Source organism: Heteronotia binoei, chromosome 8 (assembly GCF_032191835.1).
Source record: "Heteronotia binoei isolate CCM8104 ecotype False Entrance Well chromosome 8, APGP_CSIRO_Hbin_v1, whole genome shotgun sequence".
Lineage (NCBI taxonomy): Eukaryota > Metazoa > Chordata > Lepidosauria > Squamata > Gekkonidae > Heteronotia > Heteronotia binoei.
In genome coordinates this window covers 127,836,969-127,863,324 of record NC_083230.1, presented here as the reverse complement: position 1 = coordinate 127,863,324, position 26,356 = coordinate 127,836,969, and the positions used below count along the sequence as shown (strand labels likewise).

The window sequence follows — 26,356 nt, the reverse complement described above, 5'->3', positions numbered from 1 at the left end:
CCAGCTGGCAGCTTGGAGAATGCATTAAAAGATGCTTTCTTTCCACATCCCCCTCCGTCCCAGCCAGTATGCTGTAGCGGTTAAGTGTGCTGACTCTTATCTGGGAGAACCGGGTTTGATTCCCCACTCCTCCACTTGCAGCTGCTGGAATGCCCTTAGGTCAGCCATAGCTCTGGCAGAGGTTGTCCTTGAAAGGGCAGCTGCTGTGAGAGCCCTCTCCAGCCCCACCCACCTCACAGGGTGTCTGTTGTGCGGGAGGAAGGTAAAGAAGATTGTGAGCTGTTCTGAGACTCTTCAGAGTGGAGGGCGGGATATAAATCTTTTTCCTTCCTTCCTTCCTTCCTTCCTTCCTTCCTTCCTTCCTTCCTTCCTTCCTTCCTTCCTTCCTTCCTTCCTTCCTTCCTTCCTTCTTCCCTCCCTCCCCTGCTCTCAAACATCTGATGTTCATGTCTTGAGGCTCTCAAACCTCTGACGTTTATTCTCCGTGGCTCTTACGTTAAGCAAGTTTGGCCGCCCCAGTTCCTGAGCATTATACCCTCCCCTCCTGAAATCAAATCTGACACTCTCGGCCTTGGACTCAAATCAGGATGGAGAATGGCAAGCTTGCTAGAGCGAGTCACAGCCCCTTTTCAAAAGGCACAGCCGATTTTGCCAAGACACCCACAGTCGGGCAACGAGGAAATCACCTGTCATTGGAGAGGAGCTTATTTTCACCTGTGCTCTGCTACTCAATGTAACAAACTTCAAGACCGGGGGAACTTTGTGGTCCCTTTGTAATAACTCTCCCAAACATACACTTCTGTAGTGTGTCTATACACATAAACACCTGCCAATTTAACGTAACATGCCACGCATCTGTTGAATGGGGTTGCCAGGTCCAAATCAAGAAATATGTGGAGACTTTGGGGATGGAGCCAGAAGACATTGGGGGTGGAGCCAGAAGACATTGGGGGTGGAGCCAGAAGACATTGAGGGTGGAGCCAGAAGACATTGGGGGGGGAGCCAGAAGACATTGGGGGTGGAGCCAGAAGACATTGAGGGTGGAGCCAGAAGACATTGAGGGTGGAGCCAGAAGACATTGGGGGTGGAGCCAGAAGACATTGGGGGTGGAGCCAGAAGACATTGGGGGTGGAGACAGGAGTAAGGGTGTGACAAGCACGATTGAATTCCAAAGGGAGTTCTGGCCATCACATTTATTTTTTTGTTTTCAAAAAGTTTTATTAGTTTAAGAAGAGAAGGAAAAGAAGGGGATAGGGAATGAGGAGATATAGAACAAATTACATTCCGGTGTTATTTTGTCTAGAAAACTCAAAAATTTTGATTCAACAATCTTTTCTTATTATAGATTTCTCCTCTGATATTATTGCCTAAATTGCACTAAATTCATTAGACATTTTATGGTATACTCCATTTGTTACACTTGTCCAATAAATTTGACAATCCCAATAGAGGGAAATAATCCCAATAGAGGGAAATTTTATAATATAAGATTCAGGGAAAAAGGAGAAAATTAGTTCACATCAGAGAATCTTAAAAGACTTCGTTATCTAACCAGGCATAAAGTTTAATCCAATGTTTTCTTGCTTCTTTAGATTTCCCAGTTAACAACTGGGATAAGAAATCCGTCTCTGCTGTTTCCAAAACTTTCTCCACTAAGTCCATTTTTGTGGGGATTTCCTGAGACTTCCATCTTTGCGCCAGGAGAATCCTAGCAGCAGTATTGAAATGTGCCAACAGATGTCCATGGCCATCACATTTAAAGGGACCGGACACCTTTTCAATGCCTTCCCTTCATTGGAAATAATAAAGGATAGGGGAGCCTTCTTTGGGGGCTCACAGAACTGGACTCCCTGGTCCAATCTTTTTGAAACTTGGAGAGACCTATGGCTGAACCAAGACCATTCCAGCAGCTGCAAGTGGAGGAGTGGGGAATCAAACCCGGTTCTCCCAGATAAGAGAGCTATGGCTAACCCAAGGCCATTCCAGCAGCTGCAAGTAGAGGAGTGGGGAATCAAACCTGGTGCTCCCAGATAAGAGAGCTCTGGCTGACCCAAGGCCATTCCAGCAGCTGCAAGTGGAGGAGTGGAGAATCAAACCCAGTTCTCCCAGATAAGAGAGCTCTGGCTGACCCAAGGCCATTCCAGCAGCTGCAAGTGTAGGAGGGGGGAATCAAACCCGGTTCTCCCAGATAAGAGAGCTATGGCTGACTCAAGGCCATTCCAGCAGCTGCAAGGGGAGGAGGGGGGAATCAAACCCGGTTCTCCCAGATAAAGCTCTGGCTGACCCAAGGCCATTCCAGCAGCTGCAAGTGGAGGAGTGGGAAATCAAACCTGGTTCTCCCAGATTAGAGAGCTCTGGCTGACCCAAGGCCATTCCAGCAGCTGCAAGTGGAGAAGTGGGGAATCAAACCCGGTTCTCCCAGATAAGAGAGCTCTGGCTGACCCAAGACCATTCCTGCAGCTGCAAGTGGAGGAGTGGGGAATCAAACCCGGTTCTCCCAGATAAGAGAGCTCTGGCTGACCCAAGGCCATTCCAGCAGCTGCAAGTGGAGGAGTGGGGAATCAAACCCGGTTCTCCCAGATTAGAGAGCTCTGGCTGACCCAAGGCCATTCCAGCAGCTGCAAGTGGAGGAGTGGGGAATCAAACCCGGTTCTCCCAGATAAGAGAGCTCTGGCTGACCCAAGGCCATTCCAGCAGCTGCAAGTGGAGGAGTGGGGAATCAAACCCGGTTCTCCCAGATAAGAGAGCTCTGGCTGACCCAAGGCCATTCCAGCAGCTGCAAGTGGCGGAGTGGGGAATCAAACCCGGTTCTCCCAGATAAGAGAGCTCTGGCTGACCCAAGGCCATTCCAGCAGCTGCAAGTGAGGAGTGGGGAATCAAACCCGGTTCTCCCAGATAAGAGAGCTCTGGCTGACCCAAGGCCATTCCAGCAGCTGCAAGTGGAGGAGTGGGGAATCAAACCCGGTTCTCCCAGATAAGAGAGCTCTGGCTGACCCAAGGCCATTCCAGCAGGTGCAAGTGGAGGAGTGGGGAATCAAACCCGTTCTCCCAGATAAGAGAGCTATGGCTGACCCAAGGCCATTCCAACAGCTGCAAGTGGAGGAGTGGGGAATCAAACCGGTTCTCCCAGATAAGAGATCTCTGGCTGACCCAAGGCCATTCCAGCAGCTGCGAGTGGAGGACTGGGGAATCAAACCCAATTCTCCCAGATAAGAGAGCTCTGGCTGACCCAAGGCCATTCCAGCAGCTGCGAGTGGAGGAGTGGGGAATCAAACCCAATTCTCCCAGATGAGAGAGCTCTGGCTGACCCAAGGCCATTCCAGCAGCTGCAAGTGGAGGAGTGGGGAATCAAACCCGGTTCTCCCAGATAAGAGAGCTCTGGCTGACCCAAGGCCATTCCAGCAGCTGCAAGTGGCGGAGTGGGGAATCACACCCGCTTCTCCCACATAGGAGTCTGCAGACTTCACCACTATACCAACTGTCTGTCAGTAGCTGTAAATCAGGGTTGTCAAATTCATTTGTTCTGAGGGCCAGATCTAACATAATGAGACTTTGTTGGGCCGGGCCATATGTGTACCTGTTTAAGATTAGGTAGCCCCGTGGAGCCGAGTGGTAAAGCCGCAGTATTGCAGTCCTAAGCTCTGCTCACGACCTGAGTTCAATCCCAGAGGAAGCTGGGTTTTCAGGTCGCCGGCTCGAGGTTGACTCAGCCTTCCTTCTTCCGAGGTCGGTCAAAGGAGTCCCCAGCTTGCTGGAGTGAAAGCGTAGAGGACCGGGGAAGGCAATGGCAAAAAAGTCTGACGTGAAAACGTTGTGAAAGCAACGTCACCCTAGAGTCGGAAACGACTGGCGCTTTCGCAAGGCACTACTTTTTTTTAGCAGAGATATAAACTGTATAAAGGACACAGACAAACACAATGAAAGATTTTTAAAAACCTAAAATAAACAGGCTTAAAGCACTAGCGTTTGTTGGTCTTAAAGGTTCTTTCTTTGTATCTCTCTCCTGGGATCCAGGGAACTGGGCAAAGGAAACTCTGGCTCTTTCCTTCCTTCCCAGGGAATCGGGAGGTGGAGGAGCCTCAGCCAATAGACGGTAGAGAGGCTTGTTCAGTAGCTCTGCTGTGCGATTGAGCAAGCCTGGCAAAGCAAGCCGTGATGCAGAAGGAAGCAAGAGAGAGGAAGAAGAAAGCAGATGACAGCCACTTGCTCGGGGGCCTGATAGGAGTCCTCCGGGGGCCTGATTCGGCTCTCGAGCTGCAAATTTGACACCCCTGCTGTAGATGACGGGAAAGACCTCAGCCTGAGACCCTGGAGAGCTGCTGGCTGACAAAGCATGCAGTACTGACCGCAATGGACCAAGGGACTGATTCAATAGATGGCAGCTTCGTGCACGTATATGTGCAATCTAGGTCAGCGTGATCTGCCAGCACGGGCTCTTCCAGGGAGGAGAAGCAAACACCTAGCAGCATCAAGCGCAAAGCCAAGGTCTGGTGCCAGCACACACACACACACACACACACACACGTTTCTCCTCTCGACTTCCTGATTAGCCCTCCAGAAGAGAGAAGCAGGAAGGGTGGAGGGTAATCAGGCCGCCCTTAATCCCCTCTCGGCCCCCCAGGTCAGGGGGCTGGCCCAATCGCCTCTCCGTAAGCCGCTTTCCTCCTTGATCTGTCCCAGGGTGGGGCAGGCCTCTCTCCCCTTGGCTCCGAAGTTGGGTCTGAGACTGGGCTCAGGGAAGGCATCCATCGGAAGGGGCGTGAGTGCCCATCAGCGCCAAGCGAGGGATGGAGGAGGAGGAGAGGAAGAAGAGGAGGAGAAGGAGGAGAAGAAGAGAGGAGCAGAGGAGGAAGAAGGAGGAGGGGAGGAGGAGAAGGAGGAGGAAGGAGGAGGAGGGAAAAGGAGGAGGAAGAAGGAGGAGGGGAGAAAGAAAAACAAGAGGAGGAGGAGGGGAGGAGGAGATTGGATTTATATCCTGCCCTCCACTTCAAATCTCAGAGCAGCTTACAGTCTCCTTGCCCTTCCCTTCCCACAACAGACACCCTATGAAGTAGGAGGGGCTCAGAAAGCTCTCCCAGATATTGCTCTTGAGAGGAACAGCTTCTGAAAGAGTTATGGCTGACCCAAGGTCACTCCAGCAGCTGCAAGTGGAGAAGTGAGGAATTGAACCCGGTTCTCTCCGATAAGAGTCCGCCCACTTCACCACTATACCAAACATGGGCACTGAGTGGGGGGGGGGGGCTGTGGCTCAGGGGCAGAGCCTCTGCTTGGTATGCAGAAGGTCCCAGCTTCAATCCCCAGCATCTCCAGTTGAAAGGACCAGGCAGGAGGGGATGGGAAAGACCTCTGCCCAAGACCCTGGAGAGCAGCTGCCAGTCTGAGTAGGCAATGATGACTTTGATGGACTGAGGGTCAGATCCAGCAGAAGGCGTGTTCATGTGGCCAAGGAAAAGACGATTCATGATGAGGGTCAGATCCAGCAGAAGGCGTGTTCATGTGGCCAAGGAAAAGACGATTCATGACCCAGAAATCCAGCAGGCTGCATATGTCCCACTCAGTGATAGAGCTGCATGCGGACAATGGGCTCGCTTTGGTGGTCTGGAGAGTCCAGCTGTTCTTGGTCCAGGAGAAAGATCATACAGATCCCACCAGCATGACAGCTCCTGCAGTTTGGTGCAATGGACTCTTATCTGGGATAACTGGGTATGATTCCCCATTAAAAGCCAAGGCTTAGAACATCAGAAGAGCCCTGCTGGATCAGACCAGTGAGGATGCATGTAGTCCAGCCTCCTGTCTCACACAGTGGCCAACCAGTTCCTCTGGAGGACCAACAACAGGGCAGAGAGGCCGAAGCCTTCATAAGAACATCAGAAGAGCCCTGCTAGATCAGACCACGGAGGGTCCATGTAGTCCAGCCTCCTGTCTCACACAGTGGCCAACCAGTTCCTCTGAGGGGCCAAAAACAGGGCAGAGAGGCCGAGGCCTTCGTAAGAACATCAGAAGAGGCCTGCTGGATCAGACCAGAGAGGGTCCATCTAGTCCAGCATCCTGTCTCATACAGGGGCCAGCCAGTTCCTCTGGAGGGCCAACAACAGGGCAGAGAGGCTGAGGCCTTCCTAAGAACATCAGAAGAGCCCTGCTGGATCAGACCAGGGAGTGTCCATCTAGTCCAGCCTCCAGTCTCACACAGAGGCCAACCAGTTCCTCTGGAGGGTCAGCAACAGCTTAGAGAGGCTGAAGCCTTCATAAGAACCTCAGAAGAGCCCTGCTGGATCAGACCAGGGAGAGTCCATCTAGTCCAGCCTCCTGTCTCACACAGTGGCCAGCCAGTTCCTCTGAGGGGACAACAGGGCAGAGAGGCTGAGGCCTTCCCCTGAGAGCATCAGAAGAGCCCTGCTGGATCAGACCAGGGAGGGCCCATCTAGTTCAGCCTCCTGTCTCACACAGTGGCCAGCCAGTTCCTCCGAGGGGACAACAACAGGGCAGAGAGGCAATGGCCTTCCCCTGAGAAGAACATCAGAAGAGCCCTGCTGGATCAGACCAGGGAGAGTCCATCTAGTCCAGCATCCTGACTCACCCAGTGGCCAACCAGCTCCTCTGGATGGCCAACAACAGGGCAGAGAGGCTGAGGCCTTCCCCTGAGAGCATCAGAAGAGCCCTGCTGGATCAGACCAGGGAGGGCCCATCTAGTTCAGCCTCCTGTCTCACACAGTGGCCAGCCAGTTCCTCCGAGGGGACAACAACAGGGCAGAGAGGCAGTGGCCTTCCCCTGAGAAGAACATCAGAAGAGCCCTGCTGGATCAGACCAGGGAGAGTCCATCTAGTCCAGCATCCTGACTCACCCAGTGACCAACCAGTTCCTCTGGAGAGCCAACAACAGGGCAGAGAGGCTGAGGCCTTCATAAGAACCTCAGAAGAGCCCTGCTGGATCAGACCAGGGAGGGTCCATCTAGTCCAGCCTCCAGTCTCACACAGAGGCCAACCAGTTCCTCTGGAGGGCCAGCAACAGCGTAGAGAGGCTGAAGGCTTCATAAGAACCTCAGAAGAGCCCTGCTGGATCAGACCAGGGAGAGTCCATCTAGTCCAGCATCCTGACTCACCCAGTGGCCAACCAGCTCCTCTGGAGGGCCAACAACAGGGCAGAGAGGCTGAGGCATTCCCCTGAGAACATCAGAAGAGCCCTGCTGGATCAGACCAGGGAGGGTCCATCTAGTTCAGCCTCCTGTCTCACACAGTGGCCAGCCAGTTCCTCCGAGGGGACAACAACAGGGCAGAGAGGCTGAGGCCTTTATAAGAACCTCAGAAGAGCCCTGCTGGATCAGACCAGGGAGGGTCCATCTAGTCCAGCCTCCTGTCTCACACAGTAGCCAACCAGTTCCTCTGGAGGGCCAACAGCAGGGCAGAGAGGCCAAGGCCTTCATAAGAATATCAGAAGAGCCCTGCTGGATCAGACCAGGGAGGGTCCATCTAGTCCAGCCTCCTGTCTCACACAGTGGCCACCCAGTTCCTCTGGAGGGCCAACAACAGGGCAGAGAGGCTGAGGCCTTCATAAGAACATCAGAAGAGCCCTGCTGGATCAGACCAGGGAGGGCCCATCTAGTCCAGACTCCTGTCTCACACAGAGGCCAACCAGTTCCTCTGGAGGGCCAGCAGCAGTGCAGAGAGGCTGAGGCCTTCACCTGATATTCCCTCCTGGTTCAGGGATTCAGAAGATTAGCGGCACTAAACGTATGCTTAGGTTGGCCTGAAGATATTGAAAATATGGCAAATGCACATTTCCCCCCCCCCTTTTATATATATATATATATATATTATATATATATATATATATATATATATATATAATATATATATATATATATTCATGCCAAGGAAAGCTTAACCTGTGAAATCTATGCCTGTCAGGCTACACAGGAGGAAGACCAATGCAAAAAAAATGCAACTATACAGTTAAATAGAGAAGGGAGAGTCAATCTAACATTTCCCCATGATTTTTAATGTGCAGCCAGAAAATCTCATCGAACCGATTAATGTATTTTCAGCAGATGTTCGACCTTCTATACAGAATCCATAGCAGCAAAACTGGAAAATAGTCCAGCCAAAGACTTAATTTCAGGCAGTGTTTCCCTGCTCATTGAGAAAAGAAGAAGACGACTGCAGATTTATACCCCGCCCTTCTCTCTGAATCAGAGTGATTTACAATGAGATTCAAAGTGACTTGCAATCTCCTTTATCTTTCCCCCCCACAACAGACACCCTGTGAGGTAGGTGGGGCTGAGAGAGCTCTGACAGCAGCTGCCCTTTCAAGGACAGAGTCTCAGAGCGGCCTACAATCTCCTTTCCCTTCCTCCCCCACAACAGACACCCTGTGAGGTGGGTGGGGCTGAGAGAGCTCTGACAGAAGCTGCCCTTTCAACGACAACCTCTGCCAAAGCTATGGCTGACCCAAGGCCATTCCTGCAGCTGCAAGTGGGGGAGCAAATCCGGTTCTACCAGATAAGAATCCATACACTTAACCCCTACACCAAAGTGTCACCAAAAGCAAAATGTATCAGCTTCACTGTATTCCCTTTCCAAGCATACCTTTGTAGGTTAAAAGGAGGGCTTGTCCGGGATTTGAACCCGGGACCTCTCGCACCCTAAGCGAGAATCATACCCCTAGACCAACAAGCCAGCTGGAGCAGTGATTTATCAGATGTTTTGAGGAGTACGCACCGGCAACGCCTGGAGACCATACAGTCAAGTTAATGTGTATTTGTGGAGAGATAAAAGGACCCTGACGCAATTCGTGAAACTCAGCCTGCAAGCACATCTCCATAAGCTGTCTGTGCATCCTGAGAACTAGGGTTTTCAGTGGCTTTTTGGGTCATCTTTCCATACACAACCTGAGTCAAAAGTATGGGAAACAGAAATATTAGAACCAGACGGTACTCCCAGGGGTCATCTAGTCCAACCCCCTACAAATGCAGAACGTTCACAGCTTACCTCTCGCCTCACTCCGCCAGTGACCTCTGCTCTATGGCCAGCAGAAGGCACAAAACCTCCAGGATCCCTGGGCAAGTTTGGCCTGGAAGAAATTTTGCAAAGAGCAAGGAGTATTGCTTTCTTGTCTTCCCTTCCCTCCCTCATGCCAAGTGCAGCTTACATGCTCCCTGGGGTGGGACCCCTGGGCTCTCCCAAGCCCTACACCCAATGATGGAGCTTTCCAAATAAATAATAACAGTCACAGAGGAGTTAGGATTGCCAGTTTGGTGCAGTGGTTAAGTGTAGTGTAGTAGAGAGAAATTGCTTACTTACAAATTATTATGAAACTTGGAACAAACACCTCCCCAGGACTGAACAGGGATATTGGTTTTTTTATCTCATAACAGACACCCACTCTCAGTGAGTATAGCTATACATCCACAGTATTCCTACGCGTTTCTCATTTAGAATTGTGTAGAATTGAGAGCCAGTTTGGTGTAGTGGTTAAGTGTCTGGACTCTTATCTGGGAGAACCGGGTTTGATTCCCCACTCCTCCACTTGCACCTGCTGGAATGGCCTTGGGTCAGCCATAGCTCTGGCAGAGGTTGTCCTTGAAAGGGCAGCTGCTGTGAGAGCCCTCTCCAGCCCCACCCACCTCACAGGGTGTTTGTTGTGGGGGAGGAAGGTAAAGGAGATTGTGAGCCGCTCTGAGACTCTTCGGAGTGGAGGGCGGGATATAAATCCAATATCTTCTTCTTCATCTTCGGTATAATTATTTGTACTGACATACTCAAAATAGGGATATTGGCTGTATATCTCATTACACGTGCCTTACCCATTTTCACTATATTTTATTGTATTCCTTCTTCCTGTGGCAAACTAGAATTCCGTTTACATGTTAAAAAGTACATTAGGTGGACAAGAACGTCACTATCCAATGTATTTCTCTTTTAGCTGTATTGACACACTCAAACAGGGACTTTGGTTGCTTATCCCATTACATATATTGAACCCATCGCCCATTGTCGTTGACAGACAATCTCACATTTTGACATACTACCGTTTTGTTGCTTTCGCATGCTCCTGCTACTCAGATCAAAGGTTTGCTCAATTTGTTAATTTTACCGTTCTGTCATTGTACCATTTTACATTCTAAACCACTGCCTACCAGGTAATTTTACTTCGCTGTCATTGGTTCTTAAATCTGTACCCTGTTGCATTCTGGGCCACTGCCTACCAGCTCTGGATGGCTCTGCTCAGCTCTGTATGGCTTGGCTCACTGTGCTGGATTCCTCGCCTGATGAAGTGTGCTTAAGAACACATGAAAGCTTATGTTCTAAATAAAACTTGGCTGGTCTTAAAGGTGCTACTTGACTCCTGCTTTGTAGTGTTTAAGTGCATGGATTCTTATCTGAGAGAACCTGGTTTGATTCCCCACTCCTCCACCTGCAGCTGCTGCAATGGCCTTAGGTCAGCCAGAGCTCTCTTATCTGGGAGAACCGGGTTTGATTCACCACTCCTCCACTTGCAGCTGCTGGAATGGCCTTGGGTCAGCCAGAGCTCTCTTATCTGGGAGAACCGGGTTTGATTCCCCCCTCCTCCACTTGCAGCTGCTGGAATGGCCTTGGGTCAGCCAGAGCTCTTTTCTCTGGGAGAACCGGGTTTGATTCCCCACTCCTCCCCTTGCAGCTGCTGGAATGGCCTTGGGTCAGCCATATCTCTTTTATCTGGGAGAACCGGGTTTGATTCCCCCCTCCTCCACTTGCAGCTGCTGGAATGGCCTTGGGTCAGCCAGAGCTCTTTTCTCTGGGAGAACCGGGTTTGATTCCCCACTCCTCCCCTTGCAGCTGCTTGAATGGCCTTGGGTCAGCCAGAGCTCTCTTATCTGGGAGAACCGGGTTCGATTCCCCACTCCTCCACTTGCAGCTGCTGGAATGGCCTTGGGTCAGCCAGAGCTCTCTTAACTGGGAGAACCGGGTTTGATTCCCCACTCCTCCACTTGCAGCTGCTGCAATGGCCTTGGGTCAGCCATAGCTCTCTTATCTGGGAGAACCGGGTTTGATTCCCCACTCCTCCCCTTGCAGCTGCTGGAATGGCCTTGGGTCAGCCATAGCTCTTGCAGAGTTGTCCTCGAAAGGGCAGTTTTTGTCAGAGCTCTCTCAGGGTGTCTGTTGTGTGTGTGGGGGGGAGGTAAAGGAGATTGTGAGCCTCTCGGAGACTCTGATTCAGAGAGAAGGGTGGGGTATAAATCTGAGGGCTTCTAAAAATGAATCTAATAGATAAAAATATAGCTGTCAAGTAACTCCTGCAGCTTCCACAGTAGCAGCCTGGGTGTAAAATTGCAAGCCAACGTAGACCTGAAGTAAGGGAGAGTGCATTTGCAAAACTTCTAGACTCTCCAGAGTCCTTTCGCATGTCTGGACTGCAAACATAAACAGGCTGGCCTGGTATAGAAAGAAGACGTGGGTATCAATTCCCCCCCCCCCTTCCTCCTTCAATGTTGTACTTCCTCAGTCTGTGCTGTCAGACAAAAAGCAGGGCTCGTCCGGGATTTGAACCCGGGACCTCTCGCACCCTAAGCGAGAATCATACCCCTAGACCAACGAGCCGGCTGTTGCAGATGCCTTCCAGATGTTCTCTTCAGGCCGAGAGGTAATTGCCAGCTTGCCTTCTGCTTTAGCGTTCCTGGCAGGCCAAAAGGAGGAGGCGTCTCCCTCCAGCCTGGAGGGCTCTCCTGGGCCCCTCGCAAAACTCTCCGCCCTCCCTTTGCTCGGAGGGCAGCTGTGGATGTCCCTGCCACGTCAGGAGAAGGGCTTTTCCAGGCTGGGAAGAGAGCCAGCAGGAGGGAGAAGCTATTACACTGTTCACTGTGCTGGATTCCTCGTCTGATGAAGTGTGCTTCAGAGTACACCAAAGCAGACGTTCTAAATAAAAATCGGTTGGTCTTAAAGGTGCAACGTGACTCCTGCTTTGTTCAACTGCTTCAGACCAACACGCTCGTTTGGTGATGATGATGATGATATTGGAATTATATCCTGCCCTCCACTCCGAAGAGTCTCAGAGCGGCTCCTAATCTCCTTTCCCTTCCTTCCCCACAACAGACACCCTGTGAGGTGGGCGGGGCTGCAGAGGGCTCTCACAGCAGCTGCCCTTTCAAGGACAACCTCTGCCAGAGCTCTGGCTGACCCAAGGCCATGCTAGCAGGTGCAAGTGGAGGAGTGGGGAATCAAACCTGGTTCTCCCAGATAAGAGAGCTCTGGCTGACCCAAGGCCATTCCAGCAGGTGCAAGTGGAAAAGCGGGGAATCAAAGCCGGTTCTCCCAGATAAGAGAGCTTTGGCTGACCCAAGGCCATTCCAGCAGGTGCAAGTGGAGGAGTCTCCACTTACTCTCTGTCTGGGGGTTCAAGTGTCCTGGCCCCACTGGTGGACTTCCTGATGGCACCTGGGTGTTTTTGGCCACTGTGTGACACAGTGTTGGACTGGATGGGCCATTGGCCTGATCCAACATGACTTCTCTTATGTTCTCATGTGACACAGGGTGTTGGACTGGATGGGCCATTGGCCTGATCCAACATGGCTTCTCTGATGTTCTTCTGTGACACAGAGTGTTGGACTGGATGGGCCATTGGCCTGATCCAACATGGCTTCTCTTACATGACACAGAGTGTTGAATGGGTCATTGGCCTGATCCAACATGGCTTCTCTTCTGTTCTTATGTGACACAGAGCGTTGGACTGGATGGGCCACTGGCCTGATCCAACATGGCTTCTCTTATGTTCTTATGTGACACAGGGTGTTGGACTGGATGGGCCATTGGTCAGATCCAACATGGCTTCTCTTATGTTCTTATGTGGCACAGAGTGTTGGACTGGATGGGCCATTGGCCTGATCCAACATGGCTTCTCTTATGTTCTTCTGTGACACAGAGTGTTGGACTGGATGGGCCATTGGCCTGACCCAACATGGCTTCTCTTCTGTTCTTATGTGACACAGAGCGTTGGACTGGATCGGCCACTGGCCTGATCCAACATGGCTTCTCTTATGTTCTTATGTGACACAGGGTGTTGGACTGGATGGGCCATTGGCCTGATCCAACATGGCTTCTCTGATATTCTTCTGTGACACAGAGTGTTGGACTGGATGGGCCATTGGCCTGATCCAACATGGCTTCTCTTCTGTTCTTATGTGACACAGAGTGTTGGACTGGAGGGGCCACTGGCCTGATCCAGCATCGCTCCTCTTATGTTCTTATGTGACACAGAGTGTTGGACTGGATGGGCCATTGGTCTGATCCAACACGGCTTCTCTTATGTTCTTATGTGACACAGGGTGTTGGACTGGATGGGCCATTGGCCTGATCCAACATGGCTTCTCTGATGTTCTTCTGTGACACAGAGTGTTGGACTGGATGGGCCATTGGCCTGATCCAACATGGCTTCTCTTCTGTTCTTATGTGACACAGTGTGTTGGACTGGAGGGGCCACTGACCTGATCCAACATGGCTTCTGTTATGTTCTTATGTGACACAGAGTGTTGGACTGGATGGGCCATTGGCTTGATCCAACATGGCTTCTCTTATGTTCTTATGTGAAACAGAGTGTTGGACTGGAGGGGCCATTGGCCTAATCCAACATGACTTCTCTTATGTTCTTATAGGATCATAGAGTTGGAATGGACCTCCAGGGTCAGCTAGCCCAAACTCACCCTCCACAATTCAGGAACATCATAGATACCTCTCACACACACACACATCAGTGACCCTATCCTTCATTATTTCCATTGTAGGGAAGACATTTAAAAGGTGTGCGGTCCCCTTAAATGTGATGGCCAAAACTCCCTTTGGAGTTCAATCGTGCTTGTCACACCCTTGCTCCTGGCTCCACCCCCAAAGTCCCTAGATATTTCTTGAGTTGGACCTGACAACCCTCTTTCAAGGGGACTTTGTTGGGTGCGCGTCACCTTGTATGACTTGCTTCCGTTACATAACCCTCCAGAGCAAGGATCAATTCTTACAGGAACCGAGTTTCCGATTATACGATGGAAGGGGAAGCAGTCGGCATTCTCGGCACCCCTGAGCAAAGCCTTCCGAGAGGCTAAGTCCGGCCCGACTGCCTTTATTGGTTTCGCCCTCCGCAATCGGCTCCGACCGGCACACCAAACGAGATTACCCTCTCAGGAGGGTTTAAGGGCCAGAAGGGAAGGGTCTTAGGAGCCCTTAATCTCCCAGTTTGCCTCTGGGATGAGCAGGATTAGCTCCTGATCCCCGCTTGAGCCGTTAAGTGGATTCCTTCCTCCAGCACTCTATAACAGGAGGTCCAAACCTACCGGGACCGGCTCTGCACGGTGAACCCAGAGCCAGAAAAGATGTCCGGAGAAGATTTCTACCTTTTTGCGAACATCTCCTCCGTGGGGCCTTTTGATGGCCCTCAATACCACATCGCCCCGATGTGGGCCTTCTACTTCCAGACGGCCTTCATGGGTTTCGTCTTCTTTGCTGGCACGCCGCTCAACGCCATCATCCTCGTGGCCATCGTCAAGTATAAGAAGCTGCGGCAGCCGCTCAACTACATCCTGGTGAACGTGTCAGCCGCCGGCTTCCTCTTCTGCGTGGTCGCCGTCTTCACCGTCTTCGTATCCAGTTCGCAGGGCTACTTCATCTTCGGGAAACACATCTGTGCCCTGGAAGCCTTTTTGGGCTCTCTGGCAGGTAACGAAACTGGTCAAGAACAAACAGGCCTCAAGGAGATAGTTGTGAGTCGGTCCCCTTTCTGAGAGCCAGTCTGGTGTAATGGTCAAGTGCATGGACTCTTACCTGGGAGAACCGAGTTTGATTCCCCACTCCTCCACTTGCAGCTGCTGGAATGGCCTTGGGTCAGCCAGAGCTCTCTTAAGTGGGAGAACCAGGTTTAATTCCCCACTCCTCCACTTGCAGCTGCTGGAATGGCCTTGGGTCAGCCATAGCTCTCTTATCTGGGAGAACTGGGTTTGATTCCCCACTCCTCCACTTGCAGCTGCTGGAATGGCCTTGGGTTAGCCATAGCTCTCTTATCTGTGAGAACCAGGTTTGATTCCCCACTCCTCCACTGGCAGATGCTGGAATGGCTTTGGGTCAGCCATAGCTCTGGCAGAGACTGTCCTTGAAAGGACAGCTGCTGTGAGAGCCCTCTCAGCCCCACCTACCTCACAGGGTGTCTGTTGTGGGGAGAGAAGATATAGGCTATTGTAAGCTGCTCTGAGTCTCTGATTCAGAGAGAAGGGCGGGGTATAAATCTGCAATTCTTCTTCATCTTCTAGTCGGCCGCCCCATGCCTCATTTACCACTACACCAAATTGGAGAGGCAGTTTGGTGTAGTAGTGAAGTGTGCGGACTCTTATCTGGGAGAAGAATAATACTGCAGATTTACGCCCTGCCCTTCTCGCTGAATCAGAGACTCAGAGCGGCTTACGATCTCCTATATCTTCTCCCCCCACAACAGACACCCTGTGAGGTGGGCAGGGCTGAGAGAGCTCTCCCAGAAATTGCCCTTTCAAGGACAACTCCTGTGATAGCTATGGCTGACCCAAGGCCATTCCATCAGCTGTAAGTGAAAGAGTGGGGAATCAAATCCAGTTCTCTCAGACAAGAGTCCGCACACTTAACCACTACACCAAACTGGCTCTCGGGTTTGATTCCCCACTCCTCCATTTGCAGCTGCTGGAAGGGCCTTGGGTCAGCCATAGCTCTCACAGAGGTGTCCTTGGAAGGGCAGTTTCTGTTAGAGCTCTCTCAGCCCCACCCACCTCACAGGGTGTCTGTTGGGAGGGAAGAAGATAAAGGAGATTGTAAGACGCTCTGAGACTCTGATTCAGAGAGAAAGGTAGGGTATAAATCTACAGTCCTCTTCTTGGGAGCCAGTTTGGTGCACTGGTGAAGTGCGCGGACTCTTATCTGGGAGAACCGGGTTTGATTCCCCACTCCTCCACTTGCACCTGCTGGAATGGCCTTGGGCCAGCCTTAGCTCTTGCAGGAGTTGTCCTTGAAAGGGCAGCTTCTGGGAGAGCTTTCTCAGCCCTACCCACCTCACAGGGTGTCTGTTGTGGGGGAGGAAGCTAAAGGAGATTGTGACTGCTCTGAGACTCTGAGATCCAGAGTGAAGGGCGGGGTATAAATCCAATAACTTCTACTTCTTTACTATTTACTAGGGATAGTCCTAATTCTAGTCCCCCTGAACCTGGTAAATCACTGTCCCTAATTTTGCCTTCGGGGAATTTCCGTTATTTAATTTCATTCACACCCCAGCTTCCTCCCCAATGGCGGCTCAACATCATTGTTCTCTCCCCGTTTTTCCCCTTCACGAAACCCGTGAGGTAGCCAATCCTCTGGGAGCTTACAGGAGGCCCTGTACAAAGAGCCCTGTAAGCTCTTGGAGGATTGGCTACCTCAGGGGTGTGTGGCCTAATCAGGACTTTTTTTTGTAGCAGGACCTCCTTTGCCTATTAGGCCACATACCCCTGATGCAGCCAATCCTCCTGGAGCTTCCAGCAGGCCCTGTAGGAAGAGCCCTGTAAGGAATTCTAGCAGGACCTCCTTTGCCTATTAGACCACACCCCACTGATGTAGCTGATCCTCCTGGAGCTCTCAGCAGGCCCTGTAGGAAGAGCCCTGTAAGGAATTCTAGCAGGACCTCCTTTGCCTATTAGGCCACACCCCCTGATGCAGCCAATCCTACTGGAGCTCTCAGTAGGCCCTGTATGAAGGGCCCTGTAAGGAATTCTAGCAGGACCTCCTTTGCCTATTAGGCCACACCCCCCTGATGCAGCCAATCCTCCTGGAGCTTCCAGCAGGCCCTGTAAGAAGAGCCCTGTAAGGAATTCTAGCAGGACCTCCTTTGCCTATTAGGCCACACCCCCTGATGCAGCCAATCCTCCTGGAGCTTCCAGCAGGGCCTGTACGAAGAGCCCTGTAAGGAATTCTAGCAGGACCACCTTTGCCTATTAGGCCACACCCCCTGATGCAGCCAATCCTCCTGGAGCTTCCAGCAGGCCCTGTAGGAAGAGCCCTGTAAGGAATTCTAGCAGGACCTCCTTTGCCTATTAGGCCACACCCCCTTGATGTAGCCAATCCTCCTGGAGCTCTCAGCAGGCCCTGTACGAAGAGCCCTGTAAGGAATTCTAGCAGGACCTCCTTTGCCTATTAGGCCACACCCCCTGATGCAGCCAATCCTACTGGAGCTCTCAGTAGGCCCTGTATGAAGGGCCCTGTAAGGAATTCTAGCAGGACCTCCTTTGCCTATTAGGCCACACCCCCCTGATGCAGCCAATCCTCCTGGAGCTTCCAGCAGGCCCTGTACGAAGAGCCCTGTAAGGAATTCTAGCAGGACCACCTTTCCCTATTAGGCCACACCCCCTTGATGCAGCCAATCCTCCTGGAGCTCTCAGCAGGCCCTGGACGAAGAGCCCTGTAAGGAATTCTAGCAGGACCTCCTTTGCCTATTAGGCCACACCCCCTGATGCAGCCAATCCTCCTGGAGCTCTCAGTAGGCCCTGTATGAAGGGCCCTGTAAGGAATTCTAGCAGGACCTCCTTTGCATATTAGGCCACACCCCCTGATGCAGCCAATCCTCCTGGAGCTTCCAGCAGGCCCTGGACGAAGAGCCCTGTAAGGAATTCTAGCAGGACCTCCTTTGCCTATTAGGCCACACCCCCTGATGCAGCCAATCCTCCTGGAGCTTCCAGCAGGCCCTGGACGAAGAGCCCTGTAAGGAATTCTAGCAGGACCTCCTTTGCCTATTAGGCCACACCCCCTGATGCAGCCAATCCTCCTGGAGCTTCCAGCAGGCCCTGGACGAAGAGCCCTGTAAGGAATTCTAGCAGGACCTCCTTTGCCTATTAGGCCACACCCCCTGATGCAGCCAATCCTCCTGGAGCTTCCAGCAGGCCCTGTAGGAAGAGCCCTGTGAGGAATTCTAGCAGGACCTCATTTGCCTATTAGGCCACACCCCCTTGATGTAGCCAATCCTCCTGGAGCTTCCAGCAGGCCCTGTACGAAGAGCCCCGTAAGCTCTTGGAGGATTGGCTACCTCAGGGGTGTGTGGCCTAATATGCAAAGGAGCTCCTGCTACAAAAAGAAGTCCGTGTTCCCTCTAAGTTGAGCGAGTGTGAGCCCGCTCACAGATTCTTAGCCTCCAGCTCACACATTTTTATCTTACCTCAGGAGAAAATGGCCCCAAAGCACACTGATTTATGCAGGAGCTCACAACTTTACGTGCAATCTATACGATGCATAGATTGACGTTGAGAAGTAAATTAGGTGGACGACAAGGAAATACATGTCCTTGTGTAATTTACTTAGACTTGCAGCAACACTGATTGGCAGGCGACTTTTATTACCTTTTATGGCTATCCAGAGCAAATGGCCTTCTAAATCGTCACACTGTCACACCATTCCACCGTGTGATCCCGGCTCTATATGGGTTTGCCCTCTTGATCAACCGGCTGCCTGTCTTTCAGCCCACTGTACCTGATGCCCTCGTCCGAAGAACGAGGAGCACACGAAAGCTTACGTTCTGAATAAAAGTTTGTGGGTCTTAAAGGTGCCACTTGACTCCTGCTTTCTCCTACTGCTTCAGATCAACATGGCTGCCCGCTTGGATCTAACTTTAATCCCAGTAGCTCACAAAACAGAATTTTGGCAAACAAGACATTGCAGCATAGAGGGAAGGCCAACGCCATGCTGGGAATTATTAGGAAGGGAATTGAAAACAAATCAGCCAGTATCATAATGCCCCTGTATAAATCGATGGTGCGGTCTCATTGGGAGTACTGTGTGCAGTTCTGGTCGCCGCACCTCAAAAAGGATATTATAGCATTGGAGAAAGCCCAGAAAAGGGCAACTAGAATGATTAAAGGGCTGGAACACCTTCCCTATGAAGAAAGGTTGAAACGCTTGGGGCTCTTTAGCTTGGAGAAACGTCGACTGCGGGGTGACATGATAGAGGTTGACAAGATTACGCATGGGATGGAGAAAGTAGAGAAAGAAGTGCTTTTCTCCCTTTCTCACAATACAAGAACTCGTGGGCATTCGATGACATTGCTGAGCAGTCAGGTTAAAACAGATAGAAGGAAGTCCTTCTTCACGCAAAGGGTGATTAACAAGTGGAATTCACTGCCACAGGAGGTGGTGGCGGCTACAAGCATAGACAGCTTCAAGAGGGGGTTAGATAAGAATATGCAGCAGAGGTCCATCAGTGGCTATTAGCCGCAGTGTGTGTGTGTGTGTGTGTGTGTGTGTGTGTGTGTGTATATATTGGCCACTGTGTGACACAGAGTGTTGGACTGGGTGGGCCACTGGCCTGATCCAACATGGCTTCTCTTATGTTCTTATGAAGCGACCCCCAAGATAGGCGTAAGAGGACGCTGGAGAGGCCGTGACTCCTAGGTTGTGTTTGAGCTCACTCTTTTCAGACCTTACCTGCCTGTCTTTCCTGCCCAGGTCTGGTCACCGGCTGGTCCCTGGCTTTCCTGGCCCTTGAACGTTACATCGTCATCTGCAAGCCCTTCGGGAATTTTCGCTTTAGCGCCAAACACGCCTCCTTCGTGGTGGCAGCGACTTGGTTCATCGGGATCGGAGTCTCCATTCCTCCCTATTTCGGGTGGAGCAGGTGAGTTGGGGGCAGAAACCAAGGTGTGTGGGGGGGAGTTTAACTGCCAGAATTCAAGGCAGGAGAACATCCAGACAAGACCAGCAGCAGAAATCCTTTCGTTAAGATCCAAGGCAAGTCACAAAGAAGTGAGCAGGCTTGGGAATTCCAGAGAACAGAAGCCATGTTGGATCAGGCCAATGGCCCATCCAGTCCAACACTCTGTGTCACACAGTGGCAAAAAACCCCCCAAGTGCCATCAGGAGGTCCACCAGCAGAGCCATAAGAACATAAGAGACTCCATGTTGGATCAGGCCAATGGCCCATCCAGTCCAACACTCTGTATCATATAAGAACATAACAGAAGCCATGTTGGATCAGGCCAATGGCCCATCCAGTCCAACACTCTGTGTCACACAGTGGCCAAAAAATCCCAAGTGCCGTCAGGAGGTCCACCAGTGGGGTCAGGTCACCAGAAGTCCTCCTGCTGTGCGCCCACCCAAGCACCAAGAAGACAGAGCATCACTTCCCCAGACGTAAGAACATAAGAGAAGCCATGTTGGATCAGGCCAGTGGCCCATCCAGTCCAACACTCTGTGTCACACAGTGGCCAAAACACAGGTGCCATCAGGAGGTCCATCAGTGGGGCCAGGACACTAGAAGCCCTCCCACTGTGCCCCCCGCAAGCACCAAGAATAAAGAGCATCACTGCCCCAGACAGAGAGTTCCATCTATACCCTGTGGCAATATTCCCTCTAAGTGGTGGAGTCTTGTGAGCAAAAATTCTACTTCATGAGCTACGGGCATTACAGTTGTGAGCTACTGCATAAATTAGTTTGCTTTGGGGGCATTTTTCCTGAGCTGACAAATATTTCTGAGCCAGAGGCTAAAAAACCTGTTCCAATAATATGCTGTGGCTAATAGCCACTGACGGACCTCTGCTCTATATGTTTATCCAATCCCCTCTTGAAGCTATGTTTGTAGCCGCCGCCTCCTCCTGTGGCAGTGAATTCCACGTGTTAATCACCCTTTGAGTGAAGAAGGACTTTCCTTTATCAGTTCTAACACGGCTGCTCAGCGATTCCATGGAGTGCCCACGAGTTCTCGTACTGTAAAAAAGGGAGAAAAGGACTTCTTTCTCTACCTTCTCTGCATTCACAGAGTTCTATTTCACACTGGATGTTTAAGAAAAGGGGAAGGGGGAGGGAAGGAAAGGAGGTGCTGCCAATAAAGGGCATGGAGGTACTTGTGATGCCTGAGAGCAGTGGTTTGTGCCCACATCCTCCGCCAATTAAACTATTACCCAAAGCGCTAGCCCACATACAGCCCCTGCAACTAGCAAAAGCACCTTTCTTCTAGCAACAAGAAAAAGCATGTAATGTGCGGTATTCTTGACCAAGATTTTAACCCAGCATCTACTGGGGTTGAGATCCAGAGCAACGCTCCAAAAAGAATGAGGGAAATGTGGGAGGGACAGTGGCTCAGTGATAGAGCCTCTGCTTGGTAAGCAGAAGGTCCCAGGTTCCATCCCCGGCATCTCCAACTAAAAAGGGTCCAGGCCAAGTAGGCGTGAAAAACCTCCGCTTGAGACCCTGGAGAACCACTGCTTGTCAGGGGAGAGAGAGTGGCTCAGTGGTAGAGCATCTGCTTAGTAAGCAGAAGGTCCCAGGTTCAATCCCCGGCATCTCCAACTCAAAAGGGTCCAGGGAAGTAGGCTTGAAAAACCTCCGCCGGAGACCCTGGAGAGCCGCTGCCAGTCTGAGTAGACAAGACTGACTTGGATGGACCAAAGAGGGTCTGATTCAGTATAAGGCAACTTCATATGTTCATATATGATAGACGCGAACTTCATTTTTGCAGTTCCGTTTGTGGCAGAACCAAGAACCGAACCACGGACACGTATGAGCTGAGAGAGGTTGGCTCGCAAACCAACAAGGTTTGTCCTGGTTTGTGAGCCATTTAAAGAGAGCCAATTTGGTGTAGTGGTTAAGTGTGTGGACTCTTAATTGGGAGAACCGGGTTTGATTCCCCACTCCTCCACTTGCACCTGCTGGAATGGCCTTGGGTCAGCCAGAGCTCTCGCAGGAGTCGTCCTTGAAAGGGCAGCTTCTGGGAGAGCTCTCTCAGCCCCACCCACATCACAGGGTGGCTGTTGTGGGGGAAGAGGATAAAGGAGATTGTAAGCCCCTCTGAGACTCTGATTCAGAGAGAAGAGCGGGGCATAAATCTGCGATCTTCTTAAACCCTTGCTTTCCGCTCCCTGTGGCTTTTCATGGGGAGCAGAAAGCAGGGGAGACATTTAACCAAACAGCTGAGCAGCTGAGAGCCAGCTTGGCGGAGTGGTTGGGACTCCAATCTGGTGCACCCTAATCTGGAGAACTGGGTTTGATTGCCCCCTCCTCATTCACAGGCAGCCAGCTGGGTAATCTTGGGCCAATTCCAGTTCTCTGGGAGCTCTCTCAGCCCCACCTCCCTCACAGGGCGTCTGTGGTGGGGAGAGGAAGGGAAGGAGATTGTAGGCCGTTCTGACACTCTGTCCTTGAAAGGGCATCTTCTGGGAGAGCTCTCTCAGCCCCACCCACCTCACAAGGTGTCTGTTGTGGGGGAGGAAGGGAAAGGAGATTGTAGGCCGCTCTGACACTCTGTCCTTGAAAGGGAAGCTTCTGGGAGAGCTCTCTCAACCCCACCTCCCTCACAGAGTGTCTGTGGTGGGGAGAGGAAGGGAAGGAGATCGTGAGCTGCTCTGAGACTCCTTTAGCGGGGTATAAAACCAACTCTCCTCCTCCCCTAGGTTCATCCCGGAAGGTCTTCAGTGTTCTTGTGGGCCGGACTGGTACACCGTGGGGACCAAGTACTACAGCGAATACTACACCTGGTTCCTCTTCATCCTCTGTTTCATCGTACCGCTCACCATCATCATCTTCTCTTACTCGCAGCTTTTGAGCGCCCTTCGAGCGGTGAGTACACTATCTGTGTGCATGCATTTGTTTGTATGTATGAAGATGCACTTCAGTTGCTAGACCCCCGGACCATCAGCGGCACATGGGTGGGAGGGGGTGTAAGTTGACAGATCCAGGCTGGGAAACCCATCCCCATCTTCTTTCTCCCTCTCTTTCCGTTCCCTATTTTTGTTTCTTTCTGTTTCCCCTCTGCCCGCCCCCTTCCTCTCTATTCCTTCCTTCTCCGTCCCCCATCTATTTATTTCCTTCCTTATTCTTTCTTCGTTTCTCTCTTTCTCTGATTCTTTCATTATCGTCTCTTATAACTTTCTTTCCTTTATTCTCTCATTAGCGCAACTCATTTGCATATGCCACACCCCCAGGTTTGATTACCCCCCCCCTCCACTTGCACCTGCTGGAATGGCCTTGGGTCAGCCATAGCTCTCTTATCTGGGAGAACCGGGTTTGATTCCCCACTCCTCCACTCATAGCTGCTGGAATGGCTTTGGGTCAGCCAGAGCTCTCTTATCTGGGAGAACTGGGTTTGCTTCCCCACTCCTCCACCTGCACCTGCTGGAATGGCCTTGGGTCAGCCATAGCTCTCTTATCTGGGAGAACCGGGTTTGATTCCCCACTCCTCCACTAGCAGCTGCTGGAATGGCCTTGGGTCAGCCATAGCTCTCTTATCTGGGAGAACAGGGTTTGATTCCCCACTCCTCCACTTGCAGCTGCTGGAATGGCCTTGGGTCAGCCATAGCTCTCTTATCTGGGAAAACTGAGTTTGATTCCCCACTCCTCCACTTGCACCTGCTGGAATGGCCTTGGGTCAGCCATGGCTCTCTTATCTGGGAGAACCGGGTTTGATTCCCCATTCCTCCACTTGCAGCTGCTGGAAGGGGCTTGGGTCAGCCAGAGCTCTGGTAGGAGTTGTCCTTGAAAGGGCAGCTGCTGTGAGAGCCCTCTCAGTCCCACCCACCTCACATGGTGTCTGTTGTGAGGGGAGAAGATATAGGAGATTGTGAGCCGCTCCGAGTCTCTGATTCAGAGAGATGGGCAGGGTATAAATCTGCAGACTTCTTCTTCTTCCTTCCTTGTTCCAGTTTTATTCACACATTTGGTTTGTTTTGCTAACTGAAACTGCCAGTCACCCACAAACTTTGCCCTCCGCCACCCACAAATCTGTAGAAATTTCCCAGCCCAGAGCTGGCGATCCAAGGAGAAAAGGCAGCTGTAGACAGGGTAACTCCTAAACCCAGGGGTCTCTTTCACACATATTGTGCGACTCTCAATGGTCCTACTACCCAGTCAAGAGAGCTTGAAGAAGGCATTTCTCTTTAAATCACTCCTCCAAGCCAAGCCAGCCAGCAGCTTGGTGAAGGCATTTAAAGTTGCTTTCTGTCCACATCTCTCTCTCTCCCTTCCTTCCTCCCTCCCCTCTTCCTTCCTTCCTCCCTCCCTTCTTCCTCCCTCCCATCCTTCCTTCCTCCCTCCCTTCCTTCCTCCCTTCTTACTTCCTTCCTTCCTCCCTCCCTTCTTCCTTCCTCCTTTCCTTCCCTCCCCATCTATTTTTCCTTCCTTCCCCATCTATTTTAAAGTTGCTTTCTGTCCACATCTCTCTCTCTCCCTTCCTTCCTCCCCTCTTCCTTCCTTCCTTCCTCCCTTCCTCCCCTCTCTTCCCTCCCCATCTATTTTTCCTTCCTTCCCCATCTATTTTTCCTTCCTTCCTTCCTTCCTTCCTTCCTTCCTTCCTTCCTTCCTTCCTTCCTTCCTTCCTCCCTCCCTCCCTCCCTCCCTTCCTCCCTCCCTCCCTTCCTCCCTCCCTCCCCTCTTCCTTCCTTCCTTCTCTTCCCTCCCCATCTATTTTTCCTTCCTTCCCCATCTATTTTTCCTTCCTTCCTTCCTTCCTTCCTTCCTTCCTTCCTTCCTTCCTTCCTTCCTTCCTTCCTTCCTTCCTTCCTCCCTTCCTTCCCTCTCTTCCCTCCCCATCTATTTTTCCTTCCTCCCCCATCTATTTTTCCTTCCTTCCTTCCTTCCTTCCTTCCTTCCTTCCTTCCTTCCTTCCTTCCTTCCTCCCTCCCTTCCTCCCTCCCTCCCCTCTTCCTTCCTTCCTTCTCTTCCCTCCCCATCTATTTTTCCTTCCTCCCCCATCTATTTTTCCTTCCTTCCTTCCTTCCTTCCTTCCTTCCTTCCTTCCTTCCTTCCTTCCTTCCTTCCTTCCTTCCTTCCTTCCTTCCTCCCTTCCTTCCCTCTCTTCCCTCCCCATCTATTTTTCCTTCCTCCCCCATCTATTTTTCCTTCCTTCCTTCCTTCCTTCCTTCCTTCCTTCCTTCCTTCCTTCCTTCCTTCCTTCCTTCCTTCCTTCCTTCCTCCCTTCCTTCCCTCTCTTCCCTCCCCATCTATTTTTCCTTCCTCCCCCATCTATTTTTCCTTCCTTCCTTCCTTCCTTCCTTCCTTCCTTCCTTCCTTCCTTCCTTCCTTCCTTCCTTCCTTCCTCCCTCCCTCCCTCCCTCCCTCCCTCCCTTCTTCTCAGCTCTCAAACACCTGAACACCTCCTGTCTTGCAGCTCTCAGGCATCTGACCTTGATTCTGTGGTCGCCCACAGGTAGCCGCTCAGCAGCAGGAGTCGGCCACCACCCAGAAGGCCGAGCGGGAGGTGTCCCGGATGGTGGTGGTGATGGTCGGCTCCTTCTGCCTCTGCTACGTCCCCTACGCGGCCCTGGCCATGTACATGGTGAACAACCGCAACCACGGCATCGACCTGCGCATGGTGACCATCCCGGCCTTCTTCTCCAAGAGCTCCTGCGTCTACAACCCCATCATCTACTGCTTCATGAACAAGCACGTGAGTCTCCGGCAGCCGGCCCCTCGGGGGAAATGGCTTCTTTGGGGCAGGGCTGCAAAACTGAACTGAGCCCAGGGCCAGCTCTGCCTTAGGGTTGCCACTCCCCAGGTGGGGGCAGGGGATTCCCTGGGTTGGAGGCCCTCCGCCTGCTTCAGGCTCATCAGAAAACGGGGGCGGGGGGGGGGAGGGAAATGTCTGCTGGCCACTCCATTGTGCCCTATGGAGACCGATTCCCATAGGGTATCATGGCGAATCGATCTGCTGGTACCTGGGGCTCGGGGAGGGGCTATTTTTTGAGGTAGAGGCACCAAATTTTCAGCATAGCATCCAGTGCCTCTCCCCAAAATACCCTCCATGTTTCAAAAGGATTGGACCCGGGGGTCCAATTTTATGAGCCCCCAAAGAAAGTGCCCCTATCCTTCATTATTTCCAGTGGATGGAAGGCATTGAAAAGGCGTGCGGTCCCTTTAAATGTGACGGCCAGAACTCCCTTTGGAGTTCAGTTCTGCTTGTCACAACCTTGCTCCTGACTCCGCCCCAATGTCTCGAGGCTCCGCCCCCAAAGTCCCCAGATATTTCTGAAATTGGACTTGGCAACCCTAGGCTTGGCAGGGGGGCCTGACTGACTGACTGACTGCCAGGGGGATGGGAGAGGCATGATGACCCTTGACCCCATCCAGATAGGTCTAAAGCATCCCCCCTCCTCTCCTTCCCCCAGTTCCGAGGGTGCATCATGGAGATGGTGTGTGGGAAGCCCATGGCCGAAGACTCCGAAGTTTCCAGCTCCTCCCAGAAAACCGAAGTCTCCTCCGTCTCCTCCAGCCAGGTCGCCCCAAGCTAAGGAGCCGGTCCGCGGGACCCCCAAGGAGCAGAGGACACACCAAGGCACCCCGACCGCCCCCACAAGGGCCAAGGCGTCCAGGCAAATCTCGTGGCTCATGGGATCAGAGAGCCCCTTCCCTTTTTCTCCCACGACATCCCTATTTGGTT

The 26,356-nt window shown here is 51.9% G+C and overlaps 1 protein-coding gene and 3 non-coding genes across 4 annotated transcripts; 2 read left to right on the top strand and 2 right to left on the bottom strand.

The window, feature by feature from the left end:
• Positions 1-8,601: 8,601 nt before the first annotated feature.
• On the bottom strand, positions 8,602-8,673 carry TRNAP-AGG (transfer RNA proline (anticodon AGG)). Its single transcript has one exon. It is a non-coding gene; the product is annotated as a tRNA-Pro (tRNA).
• A 2,829-nt stretch (positions 8,674-11,502) lies between these two features.
• Positions 11,503-11,574, bottom strand: TRNAP-AGG (transfer RNA proline (anticodon AGG)). Its single transcript has one exon. It is a non-coding gene; the product is annotated as a tRNA-Pro (tRNA).
• Positions 11,575-14,330: 2,756 nt separating this feature from the next.
• On the top strand, positions 14,331-26,219 carry OPN1SW (opsin 1, short wave sensitive). Its single transcript, XM_060246038.1, has 5 exons — positions 14,331-14,673; positions 19,438-19,606; positions 22,377-22,542; positions 25,127-25,366; positions 26,085-26,219. The coding sequence occupies exons 1-5, from the start codon at positions 14,331-14,333 to the stop codon at positions 26,205-26,207; spliced, it is 1,041 nt and encodes a 346-aa protein (XP_060102021.1). The 3' UTR covers positions 26,208-26,219.
• TRNAT-AGU (transfer RNA threonine (anticodon AGU)) lies at positions 21,208-21,275 on the top strand. The gene has a single exon. It is a non-coding gene; the product is annotated as a tRNA-Thr (tRNA).
• Positions 26,220-26,356: the final 137 nt, after the last annotated feature.

What these genes read in the sequence shown, in the direction of transcription:
- OPN1SW (XM_060246038.1), top strand. Translation starts at nt 14,331, where the DNA reads ATGTCCGGAGAAGATTTCTACCTTTTTGCGAACATCTCCTCCGTGGGG. An exon ending in TTTTGAGCGCCCTTCGAGCG is followed by an intron (nt 22,543 to 25,126) that starts GTGAGTACACTA and finishes GGTCGCCCACAG; the next exon opens with GTAGCCGCTCAGCAGCAGGA. An exon ending in ACTGCTTCATGAACAAGCAC is followed by an intron (nt 25,367 to 26,084) that starts GTGAGTCTCCGG and finishes TCCTTCCCCCAG; the next exon opens with TTCCGAGGGTGCATCATGGA.